Genomic DNA, 16,797 nt, shown 5'->3' with positions numbered 1-16,797 from the left:
GGGCCCAACATTGACTTTTGAATTTCTGCTTTGGTTTAATGGGCCTCTTTAGTATATTCATTTAAAACACTGCACCTGTTTTAAGCTTTTGTCATTATTCCTCTCAAACACAGAAAGGCCAGAGTACATAATGACAGTATTTATAGTATTAGCGATAATGTGAAGTCCGACTTCTACGTATGAGCTCATTGTTGGAACCCATACTTAAAGGAATCGTTTAACCACAACACATAGTCTTTGTTTACTTTCTGTTCTTACATCAGGGAAGAAGTTGAAGTCAAATTTCCACATTGGCGCAACATTATGCAAGCGTTTCTAAAATAGCAAAAGTGGATAAGAATAAGGATGAAGTCGTTGTTAAAAATACCCCTTACAATTTCCTGAAACCCAAAGTGACATCATTAGATGTCCACTTTTTGTTCATTCACTAGTTCAGAGCCTTTTTTCATATTTTGAGCTTTTTTTCTTTCTTTTTTTTTATGAGATCATGAGTCCACAGAGCTCAGGCTCAGGCGGAGAGAGTTCCAGAGTCTGCAATTGTTGCAAAAGCTCTGTCTACTTTGTTTGATGCACAGTCAGCAGGCCCTGATCACACGACCTCAGACACCTGATGGGGATATATTGATGTTAACGTTCTCTGATATCCCCTGGTGCTTGTCAATGCAGAGTTGATACCAGAATCTGAAATGGACTTTGAAGTTAACAGGGAGCCAGTGCAACAAAATCTTACTTTCAGCGACATACTTGCTGGGTAGTAGTTATAAAAATGTTCCTAAATGTGCTTAAAAATGTGCAGAAGAGCCAACAGGTATAACAGAAACAATAAAGAACTTGTAGGCAAGAGAAGTGGAGCATGACGTGTACTTAGAAGCAGCCACAAAAAAAGAGTCATTCAGACACATCTGAAGAGAACTAGGCCCTGATACACCTACCTACTATCTCAGCCTATCAATGTGATGGTCAACAATATGCAAAGTAGATGTCAAGTCAGAAATCAGAATCTTTATTGCCATTGTAGCAATAAAATATTGAACATTGAAAAATGAAAGTGCAACATCGTCATCCGGTACCTTTCTGTGTGGACAAGGGAAACAATAGTTTTGTTTTGCGACATCAAAAGTTTACGCCTGTGTCAGACTGTGCCCCGTGTTATTGTTTGTAGCCTTATGATTGGCCAACATTTATATACAGTTAGAATTATTGCTACCTGTTGCACCTGACATCATTTTTTCGTATTGTCATGTAGATGCAGACATCTTTAAATATGCAAGCAGAAAATCCCTAGTGGCAAAACTTGAGGTTGTGAAATATTTTTATTGACCTGAACACATTCAATCCATAAAATCAAACTCAAAATCATTTTAATTTCTGACTTCCATGGATAAATGGAACAAACTCCAGCTTTAAATTCAGCTGGCAAACAGTTTATAATTGGATGCTTCTTTCATTATTACATTAACATTAACAGGTCACAAGCAATTTACTGCGTGAAAGTTATTATTTCTCACTGAACTCTGTTCTTATTTAAAGGTGTATGTTCTATTCAGCACACATAAGATGCTCAGTCGTCAGGTCAATTTTTCACTTACTGTTGAGACATAGGATCTGAAATATGTCTTCAGTGGAAATGTACAGTGAGTGGAAATTTTCTGCTTATGACCTTAGGTGAAGGAAGGCATTTTTTTGTGTACTCTTCAGCATTTATAGGGAAAGATTTATAGAGTGGCTCAACATGTTTTTATCAGCTAAAGAAATCTTCCTCTAGCTTGACGTATTCTTAAGATATGAAAGCCACATTGTTTACAGGCATTTAAAGACCTTTAGCCGCAGACGTGCTTTCCTGTTCCCCTTTGTACCCTGCTGACTTTGTTTTGGATGGCAGAAAGGTCCAAGACCTGAGCTATTCCTTGGCTAATCTCCCATAATTGGACAATGGGCCCCTATTACAGCCATTTCATTTGAGCCTGTTGAGTAATATTGGCTTGTCTCGTCCCTCCTGAGACAGGACCCAGTCCAAAGTTGCATTTGCTTTTAAATATCTTTAGAATAACATGAAATTGTAACTTGCTCCTTCTTTATTGTTTAGGACTATGTGTAAGACTGCTGGTCAATAAGGAGCCATAAAATGTTCAGGGCACATTCAATACCAAAAAGTTGTAGTAAAAGTACTGAATTGACTTAAATTCAGTTTGCATAGGTCTTAAATGTGTCTTTTAGTCTCAGACATTCTCTAGACATTTTGTTTTTGTGACATGACTGCATCAAAAAGGTCTTGCTTTATAGTTAGATAGATAGATCATGTCAAAAGGACCATTTTAAATATACAAAAATCTTTGTTAAATAGGCCTGATGACTTGAGATGGAGGATTTATGGGCCACCAAGTCTCGGCACCTGAAAATAGTGATGAAGTAAACCATGCTTGATAACATGCTTGTGAGTCACTGGAAATCCAAAGACGGAAGTTTAACAGCAAAAATGATCAGAATGTAGACTGATACCTGGAGATAAGTAGATATTTTTTATGAAAACAATATTTTTGTCATTTGGACACTTTGCTTAAACTCATTCAAACACTTAAAAATTTTCTTACTGTTCATTTTATGTTTCACTTAAAGTGGGAATAAATGTTAAAGCCTTAATTTGCATTTGCTTATACCTCTCATTGGCTACAATGGCTACTTCAATCAGCAGCATAGAAAAAAAAAGTCTGCCATGAAGCTTACTCATTAAATTTCTTCTTTCTTTCTTTCTACAGGTCTCCAGGGATACAACATACCTCTGTCAAACATGTGAAATCCTTATTTGGGTGAAGTTCTCAGTTACAAGCAGTGATGATTTGGATTACTTGGAAAATTCTTGGGTTCAGATTCAGAAACAGAAGTCTATGTGTGTGATATATTTTCTCCCGCAACACAAACTGTGCAAATACTGTTCTGCCGTGAAACCCTCGGCTCCGCGAAAACCAACCAGTCCACTTGTCATGCGGTTACATTACAGAAAAACACCCATAATACCCTCACTGGTACCACCGTCATTCACGTCACCATGGAACGGAATAAACGCAACTCCATTGCTGGGTTTCCTACACGACCTGAACGCCTCAATGAGGACAGAGATGATATCGGAGGGGTAGGAGTGTGTGAGATGGGAATGGCTCCACCTTTGCAGGTTGGTTTTTAGTTTAGTTTAAAATTGTTACATGTTATACACTATACAGGACTCGTGTGCACTCTACAACTCAATGTAAAGCCAGTGTAGAGCTTGGACAACAGTATAATTATAACCTGTACAGTCTAGTCTGTACTTAGCTATAGATTAGTGGCTTTTTTCAGAAACTGTTTCTGACAACCTCTTCAGCCCAAACAAAGTTGTGGTATGGTCCTGCAACATGCTCATCAAACATGTCCTTTTCTGTGTTCTCCAGGTGTCTTCTCCATCATCCTACCGAGCCCTCATCAGTGCCTTCTCCTGTCTTACACGCCTTGATGACTTCTCCCGCGAGTGGATTGGCTCAGGATTTTTCTCTGATGTATTCAGGGTGTGTAGAGATCAGATATTACCTCACTCTTTTCTCAAGTTCAGTCTTTTCTTTCACTGTCTTCTCATTTTATAACCATGCCTCATTTCATACCTCAAGCAAGAGTGTCAGATTTGACCTCAGCTGAATTCTTCACCCTTGGTGCCTGACATAGTTTTATTTTGTGATTCGATTGCACTCAGTCTCATTATTAATTAGGCTCTGCTAAATGAAGCTGCAGCAGAAGAAACTTTTTTTTTTGGTCTGTTGTATTATCAGTCCACCATGACAGTTACAAATTTTTGCATGACTCATTGTGGTTTAGATAAGCAGTGTGACTGCTCATCTAGGAATAGAGCCCGATTGCATAAATTAGAAATAAATGATGATGGCCTAATAATGTTTGACTTTGTTGGTTTTAGTATATCATCAGATGCATTCTTTGTTCGGGGTTTATTCTAAGACAGACAGTAAAGACCGATCTCTTGTTTCTTAAAGGGGTAACATGGAAGACAAAGGTGACAACATTGGGGTAAAGGGTTTATCTTATTCATTAAGAAAGTTAAGACTCCCTTTTATTTCACTCTATTTATCAAACTGTTAGGGGTGGGCGATAGAAACAATAAAAATTTGGCCAACGATAGAGATTTTGACTATACCGCTCTATCGCCATAGCGCATGTTGATGATGTCGTCAAGCTGTGCCTGTTTTGGTCGAAAGCATCGCAGCGGCTACAACCATTATCATCTGCAAATTATGCCGGGCGACAGTCATAGCAAAGAGATGAAGCACTTTTAAAATATGGGGAAAGCCAAAAACTGCGCTTCCTCCACTTCCGTAACATTGATTCATTAATGTTGAATTCTCTCGCAGCTGTTCTGTTCCCATGTTGTTGCAGTATATTAATAACTAACCTTGTATTGTGGATGAATAATCTCAGTTGTTCTCCTTACTGAAGCTTGGCCCATGTATAGCATCCTGCTATGCGATTGCATTTGTCCCTGACCACCAGAATCCCTCACGTTAACTTTTATCGAGTGGAAAAAAAGTTGGCGTTCATCCTCCAGCTTCACTGTGCTAATGTTATGCTAACATAGCTGTGTTGCTAGCAATCACGTAGCACATCATTATATACCAGGTAGTCCAACTTCAGTAACCCTGCAAACGCCACTGCTGTTTAGTTTTCTGTCTTCATTTATGTTGGAAATGGTAGCAGAGCTGTACATTTTAATTAGTTTCAAAAATCTCTCAGTCAGAACATGGTATGTCATGTTTAGCTGGAAACTAGCGAGCTAACTTCCTGTTAACTTCTAATTCTGTTAAATGTAATAAATTCTGTTTTCATGGATGCCTGGATGTTAAACTTAATTGTTACACCTGGTAAAGCAGCAACGCTGATGATTTTATTAAAGATGAAAGAATTTAGACTGTTTTTAACTCTCAGTGTTCGTTTGACTTTGGGACCTGAAGAGGAGTTTTGGACCCAGATTACTCCGCGAAGCTCCTCACTACGGCAGCCGTAATGCTCTGACAATCCATCAAGAAGTGCGGCTTACCAAAGTTGTACTAAAACATTTTTTAACAGATTTCTGCACGTCAAAATCGGTTTGAGGTCAGTAAGCACAACCAGAATTCATACATAAGGCACACTCTCGATTTTTGAGAAAATTAAAGGATTTTAAGTGTGCCTTATAGTGTGGAAAATACGTTATACAGAAGAAAATAATATATCACGATATATATATATATATATATATATATATATATATATATATATATATATATATATATATATATATATATATATATATATATATATATATATATATATATATATATATTAGGGGTGCAACGATACACAAAATTCACGGTTCGGTTCGGTTCGATACTTTGGTGTCACGGTTCGATATTTTTTCGATACAAAAAAAATGTTCATGCCTTCTTAATTTGTCATTTATTAAAATTATAAATATATATTTTAACTCAAAAGTACAGTTTTTAGATTTAACCCTAACCCTTGTACGTGTTTTTTATTTTGACAGCGAATGCGCACCTGCGGACCACTTATGTGCAGCCCTGGTTATTTAGCTCGTCATATTGCAGCCACAGAAATTCTTTTGTCCATGAAACCATAAAGCTGCACTTTCTTTTTGCCTTATAGTCTGATTTGTCATAACTTCTCCGTTTTGTGGTAAGCTTTTCTTTGGCTGTCACTTCTTCACCCTGACCTGTCTTATTTGGCTCAGCAGAACTGAAATGCTTTTACACACTCACTCACATAAGCTCAGCGATTCTCTGCGCGATCAACCTCTCACATGTTTAAGCTTGCTGCGGGAGATTTCACTTGTCATGTTTGCATAGTAAGCTAACGATTAATAAGACGATGTCAGAGGAATTGGTGCACAAATTATCATCACTCACAGATCAGTGCTGTCGCTCTCTATACACAGTTCGCATGATTGCAAAGTGAAAGCAAAAAAACAAGCGCAAATTCAAACGCGATTTCAATATGTCACATATTGACAGTGGCTCACCGATGCCAATGACATAATTACCCAGCTACATTTCCGAAAGAATGCAAAAGCATTGACATATATTTTTCTTCCTACAATAGCCCGACTGGAAAAATCGCTAGCTCCGGGACGTCGGGCTAGCGATATTGCAAGCCCTGTATCTGATTGAGGAATCACTCATCTTTGGAAAAGAGAGTTTATTACAGAGAAATGTCTCTTTCCAAAATAAAAGCTATACTATCCGCTTCTTCTGGGCTATATTCTCAGCAGCATAAGGAGAATCATGTGCTAACAGCTGTCTAAATGACTCGGCTAAAGTTAGTAGCATGCTTGTTGTTTTTGTCTTTGCACTAGGATGATGTCGGTGTAAATGTGCAGTCATATTCGTCGTGTTCCCACTAGTGCTTTCAGGTTAATCTCGTTGAAATGACCTTAACGCCACAACACGGCAAATCTCCGTTAACGAGCTACCGCCGATCACCCCGTGCATGGGGCTAGACGGCCAACACGTTAACGAGCTAACTGCGCTAACACACTAGTTCCCACCCATGTAATTGAGCATTGTGTGGCACATCCAACATACTGTTTTACTTTAGTCCATGACTCGCTTACCTTCAGGGTCATACGCCACATGAAAACCAAAATAATTCCAAACACCACATCTGAATGAGGGTGGGGGAGGTGCCCTGCGCTCTTCCTTCTGACGATGCTGTCTGTGTTGAGCGCTCAGTGGATCTGCGCTCGACAGTGCAGCCTAGGCGGAGTAGTCGAACGCAGATTCACTGAGCGCTCAACACAGACAGCATCGTCAGAAGGAAAGTTGATAAAATAAATTACAAATGTTGTATTGTTCGATACATATGCGTACCGAACCGAAAGCACTGTATCGAACGGTTCAATATCGATACGAATATCGTTGCACCCCTAATATATATATATATATATATCGTTACCGCACGTTTTTCAAATTATACCGTGATGTGGATTTTAGGCCATATCGCCCAGCCCTACAAACTATTATAATTTATTTTTCCTTGTTAGCTTTTGTGTATTGGAATTTCAACTTGGCTTTAGTGCAGGAGGATTGGCCATGTACTGGATTGTATGCAACATGAGACCTCCAGTGGAGATGACCTGCTGTGACATTTGGTTTCCATTGTGTCGTGGGTGGGCTGATTGATGATACTGTTGTTGTCTGACAGCCAGTGGTGTTTGAGTGACGTGTGTGTTGTTAGGAACAGCTCAAGCTAATCCAGAAGATTTGTATTGGAGCGAATCTAGGTATATTGTAATTGGTTTTTATTAGCCATATTAAGCTTGTAGAAAGTGCTGTTATTCAGCACTATTCTAACCCATTGTGTAGTTTGTATGCCAGCTCTCAGAAACATGCCATTGTTATTGATGTAAAACCCCTGGAAGTTATTCATAACTCACAGTGCTGCAACTGGGCTAAAGAGTGGATTAAAAAAACAAAAAATAAACAAAGCAAACACCATTGATGAATGATTTTAGAGACATTTGGGGTGTGTTTCATTGAAGGGAAACAAGCATAATCACTGTGAGATAAGCATTACTCACTTTGTTTTCTATACTGCTATAGAAAATGATCAGAGCTGAGGCAAAAGAAGGAGTTTAAAGAGGAGGGACAGATTCGGGTGGATCCTGGGGTGGTGTGGAAAGACTGATGAACGGGATGTGGTGCTTCAGAAGAGGTTTTAGGTGTTTACTGAGTACAAAGGAAGGCAAGGATGAGGGCTACAGAGGAGAGGAAGAGGAGTTTGAAAGGAGGGGGGGTGTAAGGATTGGTTAGAGGTTGAGTTATTTTGGGGTGGCAGGGGCTTGGTAAAGGGTTTGAGACAGACACTAGGGTTATGGTTTCCATCTGAGAAGGCGAGGTGGAAAAATGGGGAGACACTAGAGAGGAAGATGGGAGAGGGGGAAAAATGCTACCCCTACAGACTTGATGATTACTTGGGCATGATTTGCTGGAGCCCACAGAGGGGAGAAAAAGGGGGGGATGAGGAATAACTGCAGATGGGGGGGATGTGAAGAGTGAGGAATTGGGGGTCGGACGGATGTGGGGGAGGAGGCCTTTAGAGGAGTGGCCATCTGTTGTTTCTGCTGTCCTGTGGTGGGGACTGTCGGCTCTTTTAGCCATGCCCACTCCTTTGAACTTGAACAGAGACATTTTTGTTTGTGCATGTGTGAGACACAGAGAGAAGTCGATACAGAAAACTCTCACAGACTAAATTCAAGTTCATTATATTTTTTGAAGTTCTGCTTATACACGGTATATAATAGTGATCATCTTGCACTAAGTAATGAACTTGCAGTGCAGAGGAACTAGTGTTATTCTGTATACTTTCCTTTAATTGTTAATGTTGCCTGCATAATCCACATTGATTTTTGCCTGTGTTGTCAAGTTCCCATCCTACTGATGGGATATCACAGTGGCTGTGTAATGGAAGATAGCTGCTATAAGATGACATAAATTTGCCATTTATTTATTTATTTATTTATTTATTTATTTATGTATAGTGAATATAAGAGCGTTTTTGGGACTGTATACCCCCCTCCCCCAGTCTTTATTGAATCTAATCAAATGTAGCAGTTTTTAAAAAAGGAATGCACGACTAAAAGTGACCAAAACTCTTTTACTAACAAACCATGTTTATCCAGCATCCAGTATTGAGTAAGTGTCCAAAACAAACCAACATATGTGACAGGTGAACCTTTGTTCTTGTAATGGTTCATGCTTTACCAAACAAAGAATGCACAATGGCCCATACAGTAACACTGGCAGCACTGAAACCTTTTATTCACTGTGCAGTTTAAAATGATCTTTGAAGTGTTGGTTTAAGTTGCTGCAGAATGAATGATAGCATAACTGCTATACTAACGTGCCAGTTAGCAGGTCTGGTTTGCATGCGTCTATGAATAATTTTCCACAGTTAACACCTCATCTGGAGCTTATGATATTTGAATAGTTGCCTTATGTACTGAAGCTCATCTTTCCGTAGATACAGGATTAATTTAGGCTTTTGAAATTACTTTCTTAAAAGCTTTTTAAATGCTTCTGATGGGAGGAAAGAGTTTGCATGTGCAGGTAGATAGATTTGCATACAGTGTCTTAGTCAATTGGTTCTCCTGACGTCTAGACAGGCACATTGGGGCTTTCTACCTTTAATAGTAACCACAGGAATCTGTAAAATAATCTGTGTTTCCTTCAGTAGATATTAAATATATTAAGCAAATTGAACTGCTGATATTTTAGAAAGTGTGTGTATGTGTGTGTGTTTGTATTTGCAATGGCTCCAAAGTATATCTTTAAATTTGGGATAAAAACAAACAAAATCAAAATCTGCATACACGTCTCTATTTCGTGTTACATTTGATGTTGATTAAGAAATATTTGCTTCTAAATTTTGATTCAACTTTCTTGGTTTTGACTTTTAGGCATTTAAATTTAAACATGCTACCAACATAGCACCTCTTGCTAGTCAATTGCAGTCAATGAAAAATAAATGCTAGTAGATTGTTTAAAAAAAAAAGTGTACTGTACTGTTTCAAAGCTTCAACGGGAAATGTTTTAAAGTTGTCACAATCCAATGACCTGTTAGGTTTGCCGTGCTGGGATAGTCTCCAGCCAGCCATGGAGGGATTGAGTGTGATGCCACAACTATGTAACAAATCAATGGAAACTAAATCCTGACGCAGAATCATATAAAATTGATTGTGGAGCACTGACCTGACTGTTTCCTTTGTCATGGCTGGTCAGCATTGACTGACCTCATTTCACTTCTCTTTTATGTCCTGCCCTTTGTTTTTTTTGGCTTCCTCTGTTTTCTTGCCTGAAGAACCAGATTTAATATTGTTTTGGGTTATAATTGCAGAAGAGCTTGGTTGCAAGCTGTTCAAGGCCTTAACTGTTGTGCTCATTTTAGGCATTATGCAGTCATAGTTAATCTGCCCTAGATATGAAGGATGAGACAGTGTTTGGTTGTATTTGACTGTAACTGAACACATTTTCATTTGACTTTTTTCCAGGTACGTCATCGAGCTTCAGACCAAGTTATGGCTCTGAAGATGAACAAGCTCAGCAGTAACAGGGCTAATATGTTGAGAGAAGTCCAGCTAATGAACCGGCTTAATCATCCAAACATACTCAGGTTAGTAATCGAATAAGAGTAATTTATTTTCCAGCCAGGGCTCTTAAAAATAAATAAATAAATAAATAACCTTTGTTAATTGAATCTTAATTTAAAATGTTGGTTGCTTCTAAAAGCTGCATTAATTTAACTTTTAAAACAAAGCAAGCAAAATCATTATTTTGTTCCAGATAATTATTACGTTATGGTGCAGATTTTAAGAAACTCATTCTTAGTAACGATTTCAGAAACTCTAGATGATATTCAGCACAAATGACTGTGTGCAGAAAATAATTTCTACTAACACCTGCCTGTGTGATGATAAACAAAATATATTTATAGTCTTCCACCCCCTTCACCACCACTTCTCTTCTGTCATTTGCTCATGTGCTTGTGGTTGTGACCTGTTTCCTTTGGGGTTGGTTTGAAACTGTGTCAAACATAGAGCCTATTAGCAATGGATTTTCTAAGCTGCCAACTCCTGTTAGGGTTTCATCAGATGCCTGGAGGCAAGAAGCAAGGAGGGCCCTCTCTGTCACAGGGAAGGGGAAAGGCAGAAGCTGTATACAGTCATGAACATTTTCTTTTCAGTTATCTGCTGTATGATTGGCAAAGTGTCAAAAAGTTGGTGACATTTGTGGTCCTTGCTGATTTGTGTTGTCTCCATTTAACATTTTTCAGAATTAAAATAGAAATCAATGTCAAACAGTTTTAAAAGTGCAGTCACAGTTTTGCTTTTCTTCTTCTTTTTGGACCTAGTACTAAATAAATAGTAACACAGGTAAGCATGATGCATTGATAGACTTAACAAGTGCCTCGCTTAGCCAGAGATACCTGCTAAATAGCACCAAGTAATGTAGAAATAAAGTGGATACTGTCCTAATAGTATATTAACTTTAAGCCTTAATAAAATTCAAAGGGGTGAGATATACACAAAAAATTGGCTACATAGTGCAGTAGTTTACATGTTTGCTTAACAAGTGAAAAGTTCCCAGTTCGATTCTAGGAGGAGACACAAATGTCCTTGGGGTTGCATCAGAAGAAGGCATCTGATGTTAAAGTCTGCCAAAACAAATGTGATCCCCTGTGAATAAGTGAGCAGCTGAAAGTAGCTTTTTTTCACTCTGTGCTGTTCTTGTGAAAGGGAAAATTGGATACATGTAGCAAAGCCTGTTTTAGTTGCAAAGTTTTAACATGGGATTCTAGAGGACTTGACTTACTTTTGCAGCCTCAATTTGCCATTTAAGGAACTCTGATTTTTGGAATTTGTTTTTGGGCTTCACTTTTCAGCGCCACAGGTTGCAACTTGGTCAGAACCTAGGCATCATGATGAAATTGACTTTAAGTTCCATTTTCTTTAAGATCTAACTTCCTGTTGAAGTTAAATGCACATAATCTTTGGCCACTTTCAACTTTGAATCCATAATTACGCTGCTGTCCTGCTGAATAATTTCTCTAATGTCCTTAAAAGTCTTCTGTTTCTGTAGTGTAATGCCACTTTTCATGACTTTATTTTGTTTTGCTTTGTTTAAACATTAAGAACATTGACATAAATGGACAAAGGCCAAAACAAAACTGGAAGCTAGTAAAGATCTAAAAAAGATACATAAATATGTGAAGCCTGTGGATTTGAGCAAGGCTGCCTCTGTTAATAGTTAAAGTTACTTATGTATGTATAACTTTGCATAATCATGATTTTTCCCAGTCTTTCAGTTAGTCAGTTGTTACAGTTTTCTTTGCAGCTGCCAGAAGAATCTTACACAGGTATTAGTGTTTTGGATGTACATGTCCTTTAAGGTGTATAAAATCAAATGTGCTTGTGGAATTATATAACCAATGGCTGCTGTCCAAGAAAAGTTTTAGTTTTCCACATCTAAAAAATATGAATAGTATATTTTAGTTCTTCAGATTGTATTTGTTTTATGGTTCTTAAATGCAGATCTTATCCATATTTAAACCTCTTCAAATGACATCTGTGGTAAAATGCAAAGGTGTTTAACTTTAATTTTACTGCAGGAAAGTATGGAAAGTGGGTACACTTAATAAAATGTTGAATATGAGATGTTATTTCAATTAGAACAACTGTTTTGCTATAAAATAGGTTTGTTATTTTGTCTTTGTAGTAAATATTTCACATTCTACTTTGGGCATGTGTGTGGGGGAGTGTGTGTTTACGGCCATGCACACATATGCATAAATATCTTTGTGTGTTCACGGACACACAAGCACACATCGTTTACAATGCCATCTTTGTTAAGCGTGCTTCATGGTTTGTGTGTCTGTGTGCTAACAAGCTTGCACTGAGGGGGTCATTGTTAGCTAAAGTCCAATAAGGGCCCACAGAGTTGACCTTTTCGTTTACTTCAGAATTATGAGGTCCTCAACTGAGTTTGTGAACAGTTGGTTCATGTGTTGCTCTGGACACACACACACACACACACACACACACACACACACGCACACACACACGCACACACACACACACACACACACACACACACACACACACACACACACACACACACACCATTAGATTTCAAGTGAAGGGGTACACAGCCCTCTCTGGGCTAAATTTATTTTATAAATACAGATGAATAAAAAGTCATCCAAAATTGAGGAAGAATGATCTGACATGATAAGTTGAGGCTGTGTTTATCCTTGATTAAAGTGTTTGTCATTGTGGTAGATTTAATTATTTAGTTATTTAGTTTAATATCAGAAATTGAATTTGTCAGTGTGATTATGAAACACTGACACAATAGAAAGGGTGTTAGCGTGATTGTGGTTTTGTTTATTACTATATTAAAATTTGCAGGAAAGGCAGAGGGAGAAATGGAAGGAATGCAGGTGAAGCAGCTGAGCTGTTATTATCCTGCTGTTATGAGACTGTCTGACAGTAATCACCGGTCCGGTCTTGCCTATTGGAATTTTAATCTTTTCTCAACTGTTGTTGCTGCTTTCTTCTCTTCACTCATAACAGAAAAGGTCACAAAGTATTTTAATCTATTTTTTATACACACTACATAGCAAGTGATTCTATAGTGTAATGGTTAACACATTTTCTTGGCAAGCAAAAGGCTGTTACTTTGATTCCAGCTGGAAGCACAAATGCCCTTTGGGGTTGTATGAGGAAGGGTATCTAGTGTAAAACACCTCCTGTGATAAGGGAGCAGACAACTTCTTCTAGCAAGTTATTGAACTAGTTAGAAACTGTGTTTGTGGCTTGCAAAGATAAGAACATTTGTCTGTCAGTGTCTCAACCACATTTTTCTTTTATCAAGTCAAATTATTACACATATCTTCAATTAATCTTTGAAATGGTGCTTATAAAACATGTTTTAACAACAACATTTTTCATTGCATCTGTCTTCTAGGTTTAAAGGAGTTTGTGTCCATGAGGGCCAGCTTCATGCTCTCACAGAGGTAGGAGAACATATGCACAAACACACAATTTCACACTGAAGCTTCTGTGCACACTAATATGTGAGATCAAAGCGTGGCTGCTAATGAAAGGTCGAGCACTGGGGCACCTATGCTATAATTCTTTTTGTGTTAGTGTGGCTTGTGTGCGTTCTTGTTATTTTCAAGTGAACACCACGTAATCCATGAGCACAACACAGAAGTGCACAAGCCTGTAATTGTGGAAAACCAAGAGAACTGAATGTCCTTATTTATGTGTAACCCTTGGCCTCTGTGTGAGTAAGCGGGAGGGAGAATTTGATACAGGCAACTAATCAAGCTTTCCAGGGAAGGTAAATGTTTGGATATCTTTGTGATTAATGTTATTTAAATTCACATAGCCCAATTTTAGTCACAGAAAATGTCCAATAGACACATGACATATCTGAGTCTGAATGAAAGGATGAGTTGCACAGAAAATCAGGTCTTATCCTCCAAATTACAAAAGAATAAACTGAGGCAGAAACAGAACCCTTGGTGGCGTTTATGTTATAGTAAAGGGCCCCTTGTTACCAAGTAGCTTTGATTTTTCTCAAGTCATTCTGAATACTGAACAGTATTCTCCAACATTGCAAGTTGCTTTTTGCTTCTCATGTGTGTTTTTTTTGGGGTAATTTAAATAATAAATACAATGGGGTAGTTGTTGCTTGGGAGGTAGAACAGGTCATCTACTAATTTGAAAGTTGGTGGTTTGATCCCTGACTGCTTCAAAGTATCTTTGGGCAACTACTGAACCCCAAGTTGTTCACCGGGGTGTGAGTGCTAGATAGAAAACAGGCGTAGAAAAAAGTGCTTCTATAAATGTGAGTGAATAAGAGAAGTTAAAAGCTTCTTTTAACTAATAAAGCTTTTTGCTTCTGTCAGTCTCAGATCTCCAGGCATTCAGACATAGATTTCTTTTTGTCTGTATTTCTGTAACAAAAGGTTTTAACAGGAGTTTATTAGCCTTGTTCTAACCCCTAACATGGAGATTACTAAATTATGAATTACCGTAATTGTCGGGCTATAAGCCGCTACTTTTTGCACAAGCTTTGAACCCTGCGGCTTTTAGTCAGGTGCGGCTTTTCTATGGATTTTCCATGATTTTTGTCATATCATAAGACGATTTGTTTTGTTTGTTCCGCTGTTGTACGGCACTACGTTGCCTGGCGGAAGGATCGGGGTTCAAGAGTGGTATGTTAGTCACATGTCCGTCCGCCAGGCAACGTAGTGCCGTACGAAGTAGCGCGAAAAACAAACTTCAAAGTAGCGCTACGCGTTCAGCGGGAGTCGTGGATGACGAGCGGCGATAAACTTGCGAAAAGCAAGTTATGCCCAACTCCACCGGTGGATTCTGACAGCGTGGAAAAGTGCGAAAACATCCACGATCACCAACGGATTTTGAAGGGCTGGACTGCTGCATGATGGAGAGGAGGACACCGCCACGGCCCTTCTGAGGGTGTTCGACTCTGACACTGACAACGAGGATTTCTTTGGTTTTGAAAGTGACAACGAAGGAGAGAAGCGGAGAGTGGATGACGAAGCCATCCTGAGCCTGTTCGTTTCCGACATTGGAGAAGAGGACTTTGGTGGTTTTAGAGCGCAGGAAGAAGAGAAAGATGGTGAATGACTGACTTTTCTTCTTGTTAAAGCCGTGTCACTGCACCTGAGCCTAAAAGGTAGGCCGAATCTATTTTCTGGTGTGCTGTAGGTTACTGTTATGTACTACATGTGCAAATATGTACCCATAACTTGTTTTTCAAAATATTAATAAAAGGGGTGTGTCTCCAAACAGCCATCTCTTTCCTGACAATTCCCTTTGTGCATATTCTCTTACATATGATAAGTCAACATTGAAACACCTGCGGCTTTTAGTCAGGTGCGGCTAATGTATGTACAAAACAGGATTTTCCCCTGATTTTAGCTTGTGCGGCTAATATTCAGGTGCGCTTTGTAGTCCGGGAAATACGGTAATTATTTTGAACTAGTAATGTTATGAAAACTACAACTCCTGTTTTCTTGCAACACGTGTTGCACATGTTGCAATAAAATTTGCCCTCTGCTGCTTAATGCAGTGTAAATTTAGTCATATCACAGACTGCGTTTTCTGTTCGATAAGTTTTTAAAATTTTATACACACATAATCTGCCTAATGATGTGCTAATGTCAATCTACATGAACTTTCATTTATACAGATATACATCAACACTTCAGCCACTGATGAGCCAGTTCATCTCTGCAAATGATTATGTATGAATTTGCATGATATGGTCAGTTACATGTAAATGTGGGGTGATAGACATGGGCTATCTGAAGAAAGCATACACTGTTAGAGATGCTCCCGGACTCACACATATGTTCTAAATTACACTGCTGTGCTGCACAGTGAATGTGCTTATTGTAGCCTTGACAAATAGAGACTGACACCAGTTTTATAATAGAACACATCTTGAGATGCTGAATTTGCACATATGGTTGATCGTAGTTGCAAAGGGAAGTACTGCATATTGTACTATGCATACGCACTGTGGTAGGTCTTGTATTCCTTCCTTCAGCGTAAACAGATCCTGTTGTATCGTGTCGGGGCCAAGCTGTATGCTCTGACTCTGGTAGCAGGCTCATGGCGTTTTGTTACCTGACCCCCGCTATGTGGCTATGCTCAGAGGAAGAGGAGAATGAAGTTACTGCATGGCCTCAAGCTGCTTCAGTAACACTGACTGACACGCAGACACAAGCACATCCCATGTTAGCGCATATGTTAGCTTGAAACTGAAACACTGAAGTGCTGTTAGCATTCAAGAGAGCAAAAGTTGAAAATGATAGATTTGATTTTATTATTGTTTCATGCACAGAAAATAAGTCCAGCATGAAAGAGCTTATAAGACACAAATAGCAGAAGAAAGAAGAAAAGAAGAAGAAGAAAATTAAATGGTGTTGGAAAAGCACCATAACTCACAACTGCTAAATAAATAATCCAGTCTGATGTCTTCTCCAGGGTTTAGATATAAAGGCATCCAGTTAATAAACAACCTTTTCATTCTGTCAGTGCACAAAAACATGTCTGGATTTTTAACAGACATTTTATTAAATAAAGTCGTCCTTAACTCGTCTAAATAAGAATAATCCAGGAGAACACTGAAGAGTACAACCTGCATACCTCCCTTGTATTAATTCTAAAAC

At 38.6% G+C, this 16,797-nt stretch overlaps 1 protein-coding gene across 4 annotated transcripts in view; it reads left to right on the top strand.

Moving 5' to 3' along the window:
* tesk2 (testis associated actin remodelling kinase 2) overlaps positions 1–16,797 on the top strand; it is a 36,612-nt gene that overhangs the window by 2,183 nt on the left and 17,632 nt on the right. For 3 of the 4 annotated variants that reach the window (XM_085253436.1, XM_085253434.1, XM_085253437.1), the window contains exons 3-6: positions 2,757–3,169; positions 3,426–3,539; positions 10,079–10,200; positions 13,554–13,602. In XM_085253436.1, coding sequence (XP_085109562.1) covers positions 3,047–3,169; positions 3,426–3,539; positions 10,079–10,200; positions 13,554–13,602 — 408 coding nt within the window. In that variant the 5' untranslated portion in view covers positions 2,757–3,046. The remainder of the gene's footprint in view (positions 1–2,756; positions 3,170–3,425; positions 3,540–10,078; positions 10,201–13,553; positions 13,603–16,797) is intronic. The other variant, XM_085253435.1, reaches the window with a different exon arrangement.

Source organism: Mchenga conophoros, linkage group LG18 (genome assembly GCF_057382185.1).
Source record: "Mchenga conophoros isolate Kocher_MC1m ecotype Shallow Benthic linkage group LG18, M_conophoros_male_GT1.1, whole genome shotgun sequence".
Classification (NCBI taxonomy): domain Eukaryota; kingdom Metazoa; phylum Chordata; class Actinopteri; order Cichliformes; family Cichlidae; genus Mchenga; species Mchenga conophoros.
This window is presented reverse-complemented; position numbering and strand designations above follow the sequence as displayed.